Source organism: Tachyglossus aculeatus, chromosome 21 (genome assembly GCF_015852505.1).
Source record: "Tachyglossus aculeatus isolate mTacAcu1 chromosome 21, mTacAcu1.pri, whole genome shotgun sequence".
NCBI classification, from domain to species: domain Eukaryota; kingdom Metazoa; phylum Chordata; class Mammalia; order Monotremata; family Tachyglossidae; genus Tachyglossus; species Tachyglossus aculeatus.
This window is the reverse complement of record NC_052086.1, coordinates 15,435,130-15,452,306: the sequence shown is the minus strand read 5'-3', so window position 1 is coordinate 15,452,306 and position 17,177 is coordinate 15,435,130. Positions and strand designations below refer to the sequence as shown.

Below are 17,177 nucleotides of genomic sequence, written 5' to 3'. Positions count from 1 at the left end.
CCTTACTATGCGTTAAGCACTGTACTAAGCGATGGGGTAGATGCAAGCTAATTGGGTTGGACGCAGTCCCTGTCCCACCTAGGGCTTGCAGTCTTAATCCCCATTTTACAGATGAGGTAACTGAGGAACAGGGAAGTGAAGTGATTTGCCCAAGGTCACAGCAAACAAGTGGCGGAGCCGGGATTGGAGCCCACAAATTCTCTTTCTACTAGATGCCCACTGCCAGACGAACAGACTGGTTCTGAATGAATCCCCACCTCTCTCTGGTCATGTGATCCTGTCAGCCAACATAGCATCCATGTGTCTAGCCATCATTTAGTTGCCTACTTTTGTTTAAAATCATTTGTTTCTCTACTTTTACTCTTGTTTTATTGCTTGCTTCGCATAGTATTTCTTAAGCGCTTACTATATGCCAGGCACTGTACTAAGCGCTGGGGTAGATACAAGTTACGCGGGTTGGACACAGTCCCTGTCCCACAGGGGACTCCCGGTCTTAATCCCCATTTTACAGAGGCGGTAACTGAGGCACAGAGAAGTGAAGTGATTTGCCCACAGTCTGCCGGGATTAAAACTCAGGTCCTCTGAATCCCAGGCCTGTGCTCCATCACTAGGCCACACTGTTCCTATTGTAGGCTTGCCATATTTCTCCCTGTCTTCCCTATGATACTGTAAGCACCTCAGGAAAATAGTAATAATAATGATGGCATTTGTTAAGCGCTTACTATGTGCAAAGCACTGTTCTAAGCGCTGAACCTGTTATTTCTGCTGTATTTTTCCAAGTGCCCATTACAGTACTCCACACATTGTATGCACGCAATAAACGCTCAGGAAAATGAAGATGACTTGGGTCGTGTTAGACCCAATATTAGAAAGACAGCAGGGAGAAGCTAAGATGACGTTTCTTTAGAAAACGAAAATAGGTACATTAAGCAATCACTTACCGCCCGGGTGTAAAAGGAATGTGTACCGCTCCGTACCCTCGTACTACATCATTTCCAAAAACATCAGGTCCGTAAACACTGATTACTATTTGTGGCCCTGGGAAAGAATGTAATGTTAGGCAGGAAAGGAAAATGGAAGTGCTTTCTGTTAAGCTCACCAGAGACGAAAATCTTGAAAATAATTTGTGTTATCTTATTCGAGGCACTGAAATACCCTCCCAAAATGACCAAGACAACTTAATTTGCTTGACAAATGCTTTCAGATTAGGCATGTATAAATGGCTTTTAAGGTCGTGACTTTTAAAACCGGCACTGATGGCCCTTTTGAGAGGTGGCCTCCTGAAGAAGGAAGATTTACAAATTTAACACAGAGCGATGATCCGCATTGAGATTGGCAGTCCCGGGTTCTATTGGGAACACTTTCAATTAAATGAATGGTAAACCAAAAAAAAAAAAATGCAATGAATAAAATGTTTTCAAAATTTCCAAAAAAGAAAAGGAATTGGATTTGACACATAAGTTAGATTCTAGAGTTCTTTATTCTCAACGTATAAGGAGATTAAAGAGTGTTTTAAAGCTAGGTCTCTGCAGGGTTCAAGGAGACCCAAGGCTGGAGGGGATTCAAGGAGTCGGCTGGACAATCTTTAATCTGTCTGGAATAAGGGCGGACTTTCTAACCCTCTCCCCAGTCCATACTTCGCGCGGCTGCCTGGATCATTTTTCTAAAAAAACTATTCAGCCCACATCTCCCCACTCCTCAAAAACCTCCAGTGGTTGCCCATTTCCTCGCTGATCTCCTCACCGTACCTCGCTCTCGCCTGTCCCGCCATCGACCCCCGGCCCACGTCATCCCCCGGGCCTGGAATGCCCTCCCTCTGCCCATCCGCCAAGCTAGCTCTCTTCCTCCCTTCAAGGCCCTGCTGAGGGCTCACCTCCTCCAGGATGCCTTCCCAGACTGAGCCCCTTCCTTCCTCTCCCCCTCGTCCCCTCTCCATCCCCCCCATCTTACCTCCTTCCCTTCCCCACAGCACCTGTATATATGTATATATGTTTGTACATATTTATTACTCTATTTATTTATTTGTTTATTTTATTTGTACATATCTATTCTATTTATTTTATTTTGTTAGTATGTTTGGTTTTGTTCTCTGTCTCCCCCTTTTAGACCGTGAGCCCACTGTTGGGTAGGGACTGTCTCTATATGTTGCCAATTTGTACTTCCCAAGCGCTTAGTACAGTGCTCTGCACATAGTAAGCGCTCAATAAATACGATTGATGATGATGATGATGATGATCTACCTTCGCACCAAACAGAAACTCTTTTACCATCGGCTTCAAAGCACTCGGTCGGCCCACCCCCTCCTACCTTACCTCGTTGATTTCCTAACACCAACATACTCGCTGTACCGTGATCCCATCTATGTTGCCACCGACCCCTTGCCCGCGTCCTCCCTCTGGCCTGAAACTCCTTCCCTCCCGCTCCCTATCCAACAGACCTCCACTCTCCCCACCTTCGAAGGCTTATTAAAATCACATCTCCTCCAAAAGGCTTTCCCCACTTAGTCCCAGTACAGTACTCTACACATGGTACGCACGGAATAAACGCCCAGGAAATTGATGATGACTTGGGTCGTGTAGATCCGACCTTGGAAAGATAGCAGGGAGAAGTTTTCCCTCATTTCCTCTGACTTCTCATTGCCCCTGCTCCCTCTTCCTTCTTCATTACCTATGCACTTGGACCTGTATCTTTGACAAACTTGATATGATGATGATGATGGCATTTGTTAAGCGCTTACTATGTGCGAAGCACTGTTCTAAGCGCTGGGGGAGGATACAAGGTGATCAGGTTGCCCCACGTGGGGCTCACAGTCTTAATCCCCTTTATACAGATGAGGTAACTGAGGCATAGAGAAGTTAAGTGACTTGCCCAAGGTCACACAGCTGACAAGTGGCGGAGCTGGGATTTGAACCCATGACCTCTGACTCCCAAGCCCGGACTCTTTCCACTGAGCCACGCTGCTCCTCTAAGGGATATCCACCCTGTCCTCAGCCCCACAGCACTTGTATACAGACCCATAATTTATTTTGACTCCCGCTCTAGCCCCTAAGTTCCATGTGGGCAAGGAACCTGTCTACCAACTCTGTAACAGCGTACTCTCCCAACCACTTGTTACAGTGCTCTGCGCACAGTAAGTGTTCAATAAATACTATTGATTGATTGAAACTTTGAAGGCCTGGGCAGGTATTGGCTGGGGAAGGATGCTGCTTGTTTGAACTGGATGGTTTCTGACTTTCTCTAGTAGTTATCTCTGGTGATACAGCAGCTAGCCGTAGTTGGTAAGTTGGACTCTTTTCCACGTTTTGACTCCCTTGGAGGTTACACTGTGAGCTCCTTCATTCATTCATTCAATCGTATTTATTGAGCGCTTACTGTGTGCAAAGCACTGTGCTAAGTGCTTGGGAAAGTGCAATACAACAACAGACACATTCCCTGCCCACAGTGAGTTCACTGTCTAGAGGGACTCTCCTTGAGGGTAAGCACTAGATCGGCTCACTTCCATTCATAAACTCAATCATATCAGGAGGCCTTCCCAGACTGAGCCCCCTCCTCCTTCTCCCTCTCCCCATTCTCCCCCCGCCTTACCTCCTTCCCCTCCCCACAGCATCTGTATGTATGTATATATGTTTGTATGTATTTATTACTCTATTTTATTTGTACATATTTACTCTATTTATTTTATTTTGTTAATATGTTTTGTTCTCTGTCTCCCCCTTCTAGACTGTGAGCCCACTGTTGGGTAGGGACCGTCTCTATATGTTGCCAACTTTTACTTCCCAAGCGCTTAGTACAGTGCTCTGCACACAGTAAGTGCTCAATAAATACAATTGAATGAATGAACGAATTTATTGAGTGCTTATTGTGTGCAGAGCACTGTACTAAGAGCTTGGAAAGTACAATTCAGCAATAAAGACAACCAACCACTGCCCACAACGGGCTGCAGTTCCCCCATACCTAATTAGCTGCTTGCTACCTTGTGAGACTTAATAAGTCACCGAAGGGAAGGGAGCGTGACGATGATGACGGTGACGATGATAAATATGTTACCAAGTCCAGCTCTGTGTGTATTTCGCTAATTAATCCCAGGGTTTTTTAAATGGAAAAAAAAACAAAATATCTCAAAGCCTTATCTCCAAGAGGTCTTCCCCAACTAAGCCCTCATTTCCTCTTCTCCCACTCCCGTCTACATCACCCTTGCATTTGGATTTCCACCCCTCCCTTGGCTCCACAACACTCCTGCACATTTCTATATGTCAGTCTCCCCATTTAGACTATAAGATCATTATGGACAGGGAACGTGTCTACCAACTCTGTTATACTGTACTCTCCCAAGCGCTTAGTATAGTGTTCTGCACACAGTAAGCACTCAATAAATACAATCCTTTGATTCCCCTCTTACACCAGTAAGCTCAGGGCACATTTTCAAATTCACCCTCTCTCTTCTGAGCTTAATCATCAGTGGTATTTACTGAGTGCTTATTATGTGCCCAGCACTGCACTAAGTACTTGGGACAATAAGTTCGCTGTGGGCAGGGAACGTGTCTGCCTACTCTGTTGTATTTTCATTCATTCATTCATTCAATCGTATTTATTGAGCGCTTCCTGTGTGCAGAGCACTGTACTAAGTGCTTGGGAACTATTCTACCAGTTTGAGAGCTGATGAACGAGGAACTATCCAATTTAAAATATGGCCTCTACACGTTTTGCTCTGCAGGCAAGTCTAAAATTCCACCACATTCCCAAGCAGACCAGTTTTACAGTTCACACGGACTTAGGGCTTTACTTACAGCCGAAGGGGTTGGTACTTTTGAAGGTGATGTCGACTGGAAAATTCCACACCAGGGACTGTTGCTGATGTTGGCTTTTTGAAGTTATTTGGGAGATGCCCTCTTCTAAACCCTAGAATGAGAGAGGATCGCTGACCAAAAACACAAAGTAAGCCATTCTGCATATTTTAATATAAATCAAAAAATGGTCAGGCTGAATTTCTTTCAACAACTTGCAGGTCTAGTTGGATGAGTGTCCGTTGAAACACTGTAATGTGGCCAGATTTCCTTCTGTTCTCTTCTGAGACTCCACTCCTCTGAGTAAAAACTCATCTGAATTGTGGTTGCTGGCTCATAGTATATGCTCAGCAAATACCACTTTAACTCATTCTAGGATTTGGGTTACACATTTCTTATCTAAATATCGGTGATCAACTTGTGTATGTGATTCCTAAATACTCTCATTTAAAAAAGGAAAACGGGCGTCCTCGATTTACGGCATTTTGAGGTACCATTTGAGGTACGACAAATGACACGGATTTCTAAATTTACAATCTGCTTCAGCTTGTAACACATTGGTTTCAGTTCTACAGCACTAGCCTCCTTTATGGCATTAGTCCGGAGGAGCGGGGTGGGTGACGGGGTGAGGTTGATTGCCATGGGGAAATGTGGGCTCAATTTGCCAAGTTATATCCAGAGAATAAAATGGGGGTGAAGTTGAAAGGGAACAGGAGGTGGGTGGGAGAAGTCAAGAGGAGAGGGGACAGGCTTACCTGACCAGGCAGAATCACCACGGAGGGTCAATACCTCCCCCTCAATGAAACTCTGATTCAATCTGAATACATTAATAGAGCTGTGTTACTAAACTCTAACTCTCCGAGGACACAATTCTGGGTAAAATTTGGTAAAAATACGACACCTGACCTTGGCTCAAAGACCAATCTCCCATTTTTGACCCTACTCCTATAAGGACGCATCATGGGTTTCAAGAACCGATTGGGGTATGAGCTGGATGACTGCTTACAGAAATTGGGAATTTATTGCAATTACACACTTCTTTTCAATAATTGGAAAACAAAATACGAGCTAAAATCATTTTTTAGGATAGGGGCAGAATGCCTGAATGTTCTGATTGATGGGGGTATTTATTAAGTGTTTACTATGTGTCAAGCACTGTACTAAGCGCTGGGGTAGATACAAGATAATCAGGTCCCACATGGGGCTTGCAGTCTAAGTAGGAGGGAGAACGGGAATTAAATCCCCATTTTGCAGATGAGGGAACACAGAGAAATTATGTGACTTGCCCAAGGTCACACAGCAGACAAACAGTAAAGCAGGATTAGAGCCCATGACCTCTTACTCCCAGGCCTGAGTTTTTCTTTTGAGGTCGACCTGAATCTAAAGAATTGGTCTGGGAAGAAAAGAATCCAGTTTTCATTTCTAACATTTGCACTGATTAACAATATTACCTTCTAATCTTTCCATTCCCCTTCAGGGTACACTAAATAATAAGGACGTTTTCGCCAAGCTTAATGAAAGAACTATCTTGACTGTTTAAAGAAAAATATTGTCATAACCTCTGGATGGTTGCCTGGGTTGCGTATTACTGAGCTTCGTCTTTCCAGAATGAGCAAAAACACCGTCGCGTCTTTGTTACGATTTTGTAATAAACATGTAATTTAAGTTGACAAAAAGTAACGAACCGTTCAGCGGTTAACTGATTAACTATTCAGTTCATTTCAAAGTCCCCTCAATATGTTTGGCTTAGCGACTTGTTTTTTCAGTCCTGAATAATGAACTTCCAAACAGCCAACCATGAACAACTCAAAGCATCCCTACCCAGACTTTATTTAGGAACAGTTCATCATCAATCGTATTTATTGAGCGCTTACTATGTGCAGAGCACTGTACTAAGCGCTTGAGCACTGTACTAAGTTCAGGCTTGCCTATTTTTCCCTGTCCTCTTCCCCAAACCCAAAGCCCTGGAGGCCACAAATGCACACGGCGGCCGCAGGAAGGACCCAGGAGCTCCCCTTAGGTGATACAGAATAATAATAATAATACTGGTACTTCTTAAGGCCTTACTATGTACTAAGTACTCTACTAAGTGCTGGGGTAGATACAAGGGAATTGAGTTGGCCAGTCTGTCCCACATAGGGCTGCCATTTTTAATCCCCATTTTACAGATGAGGAAACTGAGGCCCAGGGAAGTGAAGTGACTTGTCCAAGGTCACATAGCAGACAAGTGGTAGAGCCAGGGTTAGAACTAAGGTCCTTCTGATCCTCAAGCCTGAGCTGTATCCACTAGACCACTTGTTCTGTCCCAAGCGCTTAGTACAGTGCTCTGCACACAGGAAGGGCTTAGTCAATACGACCGACTGATTAAAAGGCTGAGGCCACTTCTGCTGTCATTTCTGCCAGGACGGGGTAGCCCTGGACAGCTTCTTTTCCTCCTTCCTCCCACTGGATCATCCCTCCTTCCCCCTTGGTACCTCCTGCCTGCCCTGTAGTTGCCAGACCACGTACTGGGGAGTCAGAAAGTCATGGGTTCTAATCCTGACCCCACCACTTTGCTGTGTGACCACGGGAAAGTCACTTCACTTCTCTGGACCTCAGTGACCTCACCTGTGAAATAGGGATTGAGACTGTGAGCCCCACGTGGGACAGGAACTGTGTGCAACTTGATCGGCTTGTATCCACCCCAGTGCTTAGTGCAGTGCCTGGCACAAAGTAAGCACTTAACAAATACCATCATTACTCACCCCTCACCCCTTCCACCAACTGAGATGTATTTCAGCTGGATGTTCTCATTTACCAGGTGACAGAGTCCCTACGATGGCTTTGTTTCTCAGGACAAAATCATGCCCTGAAAAACCCACAGCTGGCAGGACCGTCGGGTAAATTCCAGGGACTGTCCTGGCCTACTGGATAGAGCCCGGCCTGGGGGTCAGAAGATCCGGGTTTCAATCCCGGCTTTGCATTTATTAAGCGCTTACTATGTTGAAAGCACTATTCTAAGCGCTGGGGAGGTTACAAGGCGATCAGGTTGTCCCACGGGGAGCTCACACTCTTAATCCCCATTTTACAGATGAGGGAACTGAGGCCCAGAGAAGTGAAGTGTCTTGCCCAAAGTCACACAGCTGACAATTGGCGGAGGTGGGATTTGAACCCCTGACCACTGACTCCAAAGCCCGGGCTCTTTCCACTGAGCACTTGTCTGCTGTGTGACCTTGGGCAAGTCCACTTTTCTGGGCCTCAGTTACCTAATCTGTAATATGGGGTTTAAGACTGTGAGCCCCACACGCGACAGGGACTGTGTCCAACCCAATTGGCTTGTATCCACCCAGTGCTTAGAACAGTGCCTGGCACATACTAAGCGCTTAACAAATACCACAATTATTATTATTATTAAAATCGGGACGCCTGGACCACCTAGCCCACAGTGGCCCAAGGACTCCCCAAGTAACCGGTTGATGAGTTTCAGCAGACTGGGAAATCTTCATATTAAAAATGATGCGACTGATAGTAATACTACTGGTATTTGTTAAGCGCTTACTGTAATTGGTGCCTAGTAAATAATACTTACATCAATCAATCAATCGTATTTATTGAGCACTTACTGTGTGCAGAGCACTGTACTAAGCGCTTGGGAAGTACAAGTTGGCAACTTATAGAGACGGTCCCTACCCAACAGTGGGCTCACAGTCTAGAAGGGGGATAATGACATACGACAATGTTTCATTTCTAACAGTTCAGAAATGTAGCCTGTACTCAATCTACCAAGAATGGAAAAAAAAAAAAAAAACACCAGAAAGGATCGGACATAAAATGTGTTATAATCGACTTACAGATGTTGGCACCCAGTCATGGCCATATACGAAGCAGTACTTGCAGTAGAGGTCGTCATACTCAGGAAACTTTAAAAACAAACAGACACAGGCCTTATTTCACCCTTGTTTGCTGCATTTGGGGTCTATAGGGCAAATGAGGTTCACATTCATTCAATCATATTTATGAGCACTTACCATGTGCAGAGCACTAAACTGGAGAGTACAATATAACAACAAACGGATCCATTTCCTGCCCACAATGAGCTTACAGTCCAGAGGTTGGTACTGAAAGCCCTTTACTGCTATGTATGGCTATGACATATGTACATATTTATTACTCTATTTATTTATTTATTTATTTTACCTGTACATATCTATTCTATTTATTTTATTTTGTTAGTATGTTTGGTTTTGTTCTCTGTCTCCCCCTTTTAGACTGTGAGCCCACTGTTGGGTAGGGACTGTCTCTATATGTTGCCAACTTGGACTTCCCAAGCGCTTAGTGCAGTGCTCTGCGCACAGAAAGCGCTCAATAAATACGATTGATTGATTGATTGATATGGCATTTTTAAGGTTTTATTTAATTTAACCCATTTTTGACACCCGCACACGCCCATTCATTTTATGTTTACTTAAACCTAGACCCCTAAAAAGAATTCACCTTTCAAACTCTTGTCAAGTCCATTTTGGTCCTGAAAGTTCCCTCTTTCAATCGCTTTCACTAAGCGCTTATTGTGTGCAGAGCACTGTACTAAGCACCTGGAAAGTATGAAAAAAGCTGGTTTCAAATCCATCCTAACTCTGCCAAAAGATTTTCAGTGTTTTTGTCTGTATATTTGAATATTAATAATTGAATGGCCGCGTATCTCGGAATGGGATATCTGGGAGGTTTGATCATTTTTAAACCATGTTTTTGAGAATGGATTTTTGTCTACGGCTGGTCTGGAGTCCCAGATGGGTTTTAAATAATCTAAGGATATCTGTCCTATTGGGAAAGACTTTTAAGGAACTATTTGCCTGGAGGCCTGTTGAAAGAGAAAGCACTACAAAATACCAGAAGAATGTGTAATGATCTCATGCCTCCCCTCTAGCTCTGGGACTGTTATTTCCAGCGGGAGAAGCAACATGGCCCAGTAGAAAGAGCACAGGCTGGAACTCATCCCTGCTCTGCCACTGGTGTAATAATAATAATAATGATATTGGTTAAGCGCTTACTATGTGCCAAGCACTGTTCTATGCGCTGGGGCAGATACAAGGTATTCTGGTGGTCCCACGTGGGGCTCACAGTCTTAATCCCCATTTTACAGGTGAGGTAACTGAGGCACAGAAAAGTTAAGTGACTTGCCCAAACTCACACAATTGACAAGTAGCGGGGACAGGATTAGCACCCATGACCTCTGGCTCCCAAGCCTGTGATCTTTCCACTGGGCCATACTACTTCTCTACGCTGTGCGCCTTTTTTTAAAAAACATGGTATTTGTTAAGGTACATGCCAGGCACTGTACTAAGCCCTGGGGAAGATACAAACTAATCAGGTTGAACACAGTCTATATTCATTCATTCATTCAATCGTATTTATTGAGCGCTTACTGTGTGCAAAGCACTGTGCTAAGCGCTTGGGAAGTACAAGTTGGCAACATATAGAGACTATCCCACATGGGGCTCACAGTCTTAATCCCCATGTTATAGATGAGGTAACTGAGGCCCAGAAAAGTAAAGAGACTTGCCCAAGGTCACACAGCACAGTAAGCGCTCAATAAATACGATTGAATGAATGAATGCATACATGTTTGTACGTATTTATTACTCTATTTTATTTGTATGTATTCATTCTACTTACTTTATTTTATTTATTATTATTTATTTATATCATTATTTTCATTATTATTATCAATGTTATTTATTATTATTTATTTATATTTTTATTTTTATTATTTATTATTAATAATTTATTATTATTATTTTATATGCTTTATATGTTTTGTTTTGTTGTCTGTCTCCCCCTTCTAGACTGTGAGCCCACTGTCGGGTAGGGACCGTCCCTATATGTTGCCAACTTGGACTTCCCAAGCGCTTAGTACAGTGCTCTGCACACGGTAAGTGCTCAATAAATACGATCGAATGAATGAATGAATGAAAGTGGTGGAACGGGAATTGGATTCTTCTCCCTCTCCTCCCGGCTGCACGCCCAGGCTTGACGGAGATCTTCTCTGGAGTTGGCAAGTGAAACAGTATGGTCTAGAGGGTAGAGCCTGGGCTTGGGAGTTAAAAGGACCTAGGTTCTAATCCCAGGCCTTCTGTGTGACCTCGGGCAAGTCATTTATCTGTGCCTCAGTTACTTCATCTGTAAAATGGGGATGAGTTGTTTTGTTGTCTGTCTACTCCTTCTAGACTGTGAGCCCACTGTTGGGTAGGGACCGTCTCTAGATGTTGCCAACCTGGACTTCCCAAGCGCTTAGTCCAGTGCTCTGCACACAGTAAGCGCTCAATAATTAAGATTGAATGAATGAATGAATACTATTCTATTTATTTTATTTTGTTAATACGTTTTGTTTTGTTCTCTGTCTCTTCCTTCTCGACTGTGAGACCGCTGTTGGGTAGGGACCGTCTCTAGATGTTGCCCAGTTGGACTTCACCAGCGCTTAGTACAGTGCTCTGCACACAGCAAGCGCTCGATAAATACGATTGAATGAATGAATACTATTCTATTTATTTTATTTTGTTAATACGTTTTGTTTTGTTGTCTGTCTCCCCCATTCTAGGCTGTGAGCCCGCTGTTGGGTAGGGACCGTCTCTATATGTTGCCAACTTGGATTTCCCAAGAGCTTAGTCCAGTGCTCTGCACACAGTAAGCGCTCAATAAATATGATTGAATGAATGAATGAACACTATTCTATTTATTTTATTTTGTTAGTATGTTTGGTTTTGTTCTCTGTCTCCCCCTTCTAGACTGTGAGCCCGCTGTTGGGTAGGGACCGTCTCTAGATGTTGCCAACTTGGACTTCCCAAGCGCTTAGTCATCATCAATCATAATCAATCGTATTTATTGAGCACTTACTATGTGCACAGCACTGTACTAAGCCCTTGGGAAGTACAAATTGGCAACATATAGAGACAGTCCCTACCCAACAGTGGGCTCACAGTCTAAAAAGTCCAGGCTGTGTACACAGTAAGCTCTCAATATGATTGAATGAATGAGGGACATACACTGTGTCCAACCTGATTAACTTATATCTACCTCAGCTCGTATGCCACATACTATTAAAAAAAATAGTGGGAAAGCAAGGTTTAGGCGTCGCGTGTTTAAGAACGTGGGTCTTCTTTCTGCAGGGTCACCATTTTCCAAGCAAGGCGGACTAGCCCAGGGCCATCCCCCCAAAAGGAGGAGGGACATCCCGCAGCACAGTTTAGCTGATAGACCTGGGTTCTAATCCCAGCTCCGCCACATGTCGGTTGTGTGACCTTAGGCAAGTCACTTCACTTTCTGTGCCTGTTATCTCATCTGTAAAATTCATTCAATCATATTTATTGAGCGCTTACTGTGTGCGGAGCATGGGGATTAAGCGTGTGAGCCCCATGTGGGACAGGGACTATATCCAACCTGATTGACATATCTATCCCAGCGCTTAAAACAGTGCCTGGCACGTACTAATCACTTAACAAGTACCATTATTATTATCATCATCATCTATAAAATGGGGATTAAGAGTGTGAGCCCCATGTGGGACAGGAGTGTGAGCCCCATGTGGGACAGAGACTGGGTCCAACCTGATTATTTTGTAGACTGTAAGTCCGTTGTGGGCAGGGACTGTCTCTTTTTTATTGCTGTACTGTACTTTCCAAGCGCTTAGTACAGTGCTCAGCACACAGTAGGCCCTCAATAAATATGCCTGAACTGATGACTGAATGAATGAATACTATTCTATTTATTTTATTTTGTTAATACGTTTTGTTTTGTTCTCTGTCCCCCCACCTTCCAGACTGTGAGCCCGCTGTTGGGTAGGGACCGTCTCTAGATGTTGCCCAGTTGGACTTCCCAAGCGCTTAGTCCAGTGCTTTGCACACAGTAAGCGCTCAAATACGATTGAATGAATTAACACTACATTAATACGTTTTGTTTTGTTGTCTGTCTACTCCTTCTAGACTGTGAGCCCGCTGTTGGGTAGGGACTGTCTCCATATGTTGCCAACCTGTACTTCCCAAGCGCTTAGTCCAGTGCTCTGCACACAGTAAGCGCTCAATAAATATGACTGAATAATGTACCCTAGTACTTCTCTAAGTACTTAGTGCTTAGAGAAGAAGCATGGCCTAAGGGCAAGAGAAGCAGCATAGCGCAGTGGATAGAGCACAGCCTGGGAGTCAGAAGGTCATGGGTTCTAATCGTGTCTCCGCCACCTGTCTGCTGGTGTGACCTTGGGCAAGTAACTTCACTTTTCTGGGCCTCAGTTCCCTCATCTGGAAAATGGGGATAGAGTCTGTGAGCCTTCTAGACTGTGAGCCCACTGTTGGGTAGGGACCGTCTCTATATGTTGCCAACTTGGACTTCCCAAGCACTTAGTACAGTGCTCTGCACACAGTAAGCGCTCAATAAATTTATTTATTTTGTTTTATTTGGTTAGTATGTTTGGTTTTGTTCTCTGTCTCCCCCTTTTAGACTGTGAGCCCACTGCTGGGTAGCGACTGTCTCTATATGTTGCCAACTTGTACTTCCCAAGCGCTTAGTACAGTGCTCTGCACACAGTAAGCGCTCAATAAATACGATTGATTGATTGATTGATTGAATAAATATGATTGAATGAATGAGTGAATGACAGGGACTGTATCCAATCCGATCTGCTTGTATCCACTCCAGCGTTTAGTACAGTGCCTGGCACGTAGTTAAGCGCTTAACAAATACCATTATTATTAGTAGTAAGAGCACGGGCTTGGGAGTCCAATGTCAAGGGTTCTAATCCCACTTGTCTGCTGTGTGACCTTGGGCCAGTCACTTCACTTCCCTTCATTTAAGAGAAGCAGCTTGGCTTAGTGGCAAGAGCACGGGCTTGGGAGTCAGAGGTCATGGGTTCAAATCCCAACTCCGCCACTTCTCTGCTGTGTGACCTTGGGCAAACCACTTCTCTGTGCCTCAGTTACCTCATCTGTAAAATGGGGATGAAGACTGTGAGCTCCACATGGGGCAACTGATGACCTTGTATCTACCCCAGCGCTTAGAACAGTGCTTGACACATAGTAAGTGCTTGACAAATACCATTATTATTACTATTATTATTACTCCTTGTGCTTCAGTTCCCTCATCCGTAAAATGGGGATGAAGACTGTGAGCCCCACATGGGACCACCTGATTACCCTGTATCTACCCCAGTGCTTAGAACAGAGTAAGTGCTTAACGAATACCATGATTATTATTATTCCTTGTGCTTCAGTTCCCTCATCCGTAAAATGGGGATGAAGACTGTGAGCCCCACATGGGACCACCTGATAACCCTGTAATAATAATAATAATGATGATGGCATAATAATAATAATGATGGCATTTGTTAGGTGCTTACTATGTGCAAAGCACTGTTCTAAGAGCTGTATCTACCCCCAGGGCTTAGAACAGTGCTTAGCTTGTAGTATCTTGTATCCACCTTGCATCCCCCCCAGCGCTTAACCATCATTACTATTATTATTAAAATTACAGAGAAGCAGCCCGGCTCAGGGGAAAGAGCCCATGCTTGGGAGTCAGAGGTCATGAGTTCCAATCCAGGCTCCACCACTTGTCAGCTATATGACTTCAGGCAAGTCACTTACCTTCTCTGTACCTCAGTTCCCTCATCTGTAAAATGGGGATGAAGACTGTGAACCCCATGTGGGACAACCTTGATTACCTTGTATTCCCCCAGCCCAGTGCTTAAAACAGTGCTTGGCACATAAAAATAATAATAATGGCATTTGCTAAGAGCTGCAGCTGACAAGCGGTAGAGCCGGGATTAGAACCCACGACCTCTGACTCCCAAGCCCAGGCTCTTTCCACTGAGCCAAGCTGCTTCTCATGGTAAGCGCTTAACAAATACCAACATTATTATTATTATTCTCTGTGCCTCAGTTACCTCGTCTGTAAAATGCGGATGAGGACTGTGAGCCCCCGCAAGGTGATTAGGTTGACCGGGGGGGGGGCTCACAGTCTTAATCCCCATTTTACAGATAAGGTAACTCAGGAACATTCATTCATTCATTCATCCATTCGTATTTATTGAGCGCTTACTGTGTGCAGAGCATTGTACTAAGCACTTGGGAAGTACAAGTCGGCAACGTGTAGAGGCGGTCCCTACCCAACAACGGGCTCACAGTCTAAAAGGGGGAGACAGACAACAAAACAAAACATGTGGACAGGTGTCAAGTCATCAGAATAAATAGAAGTAAAGCTAGATGCACATCACTGACAAAATAAATAGAATAGCAAATCTGTACAGAGAAGTGAAGTGACTTGCCCAGGGTCAGACAGCAGACAATTGGCAGAGCCGGGATTTGAACCCATGACCTCTGAATCCAAAGCCCGGGCTCTTTCCACTGAGCCACACTGCTTCATCATTATTATTATCACTTAATGCCATAAGTATTATTATGATTGGGATTATGTGCAAAGCACTGTTCTAAGATTATTCATTCATTCAATCGTATTTACTGAGCGCTTACTGTGTGCAGAGTACTGTACTAAGCGCTTGGGAAGTCCAACTGGGCAACATCTAGAGAAGGTCCCTACCCAACAGCGGGCTCACGGTCTAGAAGGGGGGAGACAGACAACAAAACAAAACGTATTAACAAAATAAAATAAATAGAATAGTATTCATTCATTATTCCATCGTATTTATTGAGCGCTTACTGTGTGCAGAGCACTGCACTAAGCGCTTGGGAAGTCCAACTGGGCAACATCTAGAGACGGTCCCTACCCAACAGCAGGCTCACAGCCTAGAAGGAGGGAGACAGACAACAAAACAAAACGTATTAACAAAATAAAATAAATAGAATAGTATCCATTCATTCATTCAATTGTATTTATTGAGCGCTTCCTGTGTGCAGAGCACTGTACTAAGCTCTTGGAAGTACAAGTTGGCAACATCTAGAGACGGTCCCTACCCAACAGCGGGCTCACAGGCTAGAAGGGGGGAGACAGACAACAAAACAAAACGTATTAACAAAATAAAATAAATAGAATAGTATTCATTCATTCAATCGTATTTATTGAGCGCTTACTGTGTGCAATGCACTGGACTAAGCGCTTGGGAAGTACAACTGGGCAACATATAGAAATGGTCCCTACCCAACAGTGGGCTCACAGTCTAGAAGGGGGGAGACAGACGACAAAACAAAACGTATTAACAAAATAAAATAAATAGAATAGTATTCATTCATTCCATCGTATTTATTGAGCGCTTACTGTGTGCAGAGCACTGTACTAAGCGCTTGGGAAGTCCAACTGGGCAACATATAGAGTTGGTCCCTACCCAACAGTGGGCTCACAGGCTAGAAGGGGGAGACAGACAACAAAACAAAACGTATTAATAAAATAAAAGAAATAGAATAGTCAATATGTTATAAAAGTGCTGGCAAATAGGATCCTAATTCGTGGTGGAGGGGGGGAGGTCAGTCAGTCAGGCCCGAGCCCGGGAGGCCTCCTCACCTGAGCGCTCTCCACTTGGCCATTGACCAGCAGGAGGAAGACACTAGGCCCGACGGCCGCCATGATGGGCGGTTGAGGCGGCTCTGCGCATGCGCCCGAGGGGCCCGCGGGGCCCGAGGCGGCTCTGCGCATGCGCCCTAGGGGGGGCGCGGGGCCCGAGGCGTCTCTGCGCATGTGCCCGAGGGGGGCGCGGGGCCTGAGGAGGCCGGTTGCTATGGCTCCCGGGCGCGTTGCCTAGATACGGGCGGGGCCTGGCCGGTCCGACCGGTAAAGCCGGCGGCCTTGGGAAGGCCTCTGCTCTTGTTATTTTTATTGTTATTAATTTATTAATAAATAATTAGTTTTATTAATTGTTTTAATAACAATAATGCTCCTGTCAGGGCAAAAGCCCTGAAAATAATTTTAATAATAATAATTTTGGTATTTGGCCTCTGACTCCAAAGCCCGGGCTCTTTTCCACTGAGCCACCATGCTTCTCGTGATGAGCCCACTGTTGAGTAGGGAGCGTCTCTATATGTTGCCATCTTGTACTTCCCAAGCGCTTAGTACAGTGCTCTGCACACAGTAGGCACTCAATAAATACGATTGAAAGAATGAATGAATGTGGTAACTGAGGCAAAGAGAAGTGAAATGACTTACCCAAAGTCACTCAGCTGATACGTGGCAGAGCCGGGATTAAGCCCTTAACAATAATAATGGTAATAATGATGATAATAATGTTGGTATTCGTTAAGTGCTTACTATCTGCCAAGCACTGTTCTAAGCGCAAGGGAATCGGGTTGTCCCACGTGGGGCTCACAGTTTTCATCCCCATTTGACAGATGAGGTCTCTGAGGCAAAGCGAATAATTATAATAATAATAGTGATGGTATTTGCGTGGCTCAGTGGAAAGAGCCCAGGCTTTGGAGTCAGAGGTCA

The 17,177-nt window shown here is 44.4% G+C and overlaps 1 protein-coding gene across 1 annotated transcript in view; it reads right to left on the bottom strand.

Moving 5' to 3' along the window:
• Positions 1-16,338, bottom strand: part of B9D1 (B9 domain containing 1) — a 41,342-nt gene extending 25,004 nt beyond the window's left edge. The window contains exons 1-4 of the mRNA XM_038763003.1: positions 16,260-16,338; positions 8,615-8,683; positions 4,788-4,899; positions 942-1,038 (exon numbers count right to left, since the gene is read on the bottom strand). Coding sequence (XP_038618931.1) covers positions 942-1,038; positions 4,788-4,899; positions 8,615-8,683; positions 16,260-16,322 — 341 coding nt within the window. The 5' untranslated portion in view covers positions 16,323-16,338. The remainder of the gene's footprint in view (positions 1-941; positions 1,039-4,787; positions 4,900-8,614; positions 8,684-16,259) is intronic.
• Between the last annotated feature and the right edge of the window lie 839 nt (positions 16,339-17,177).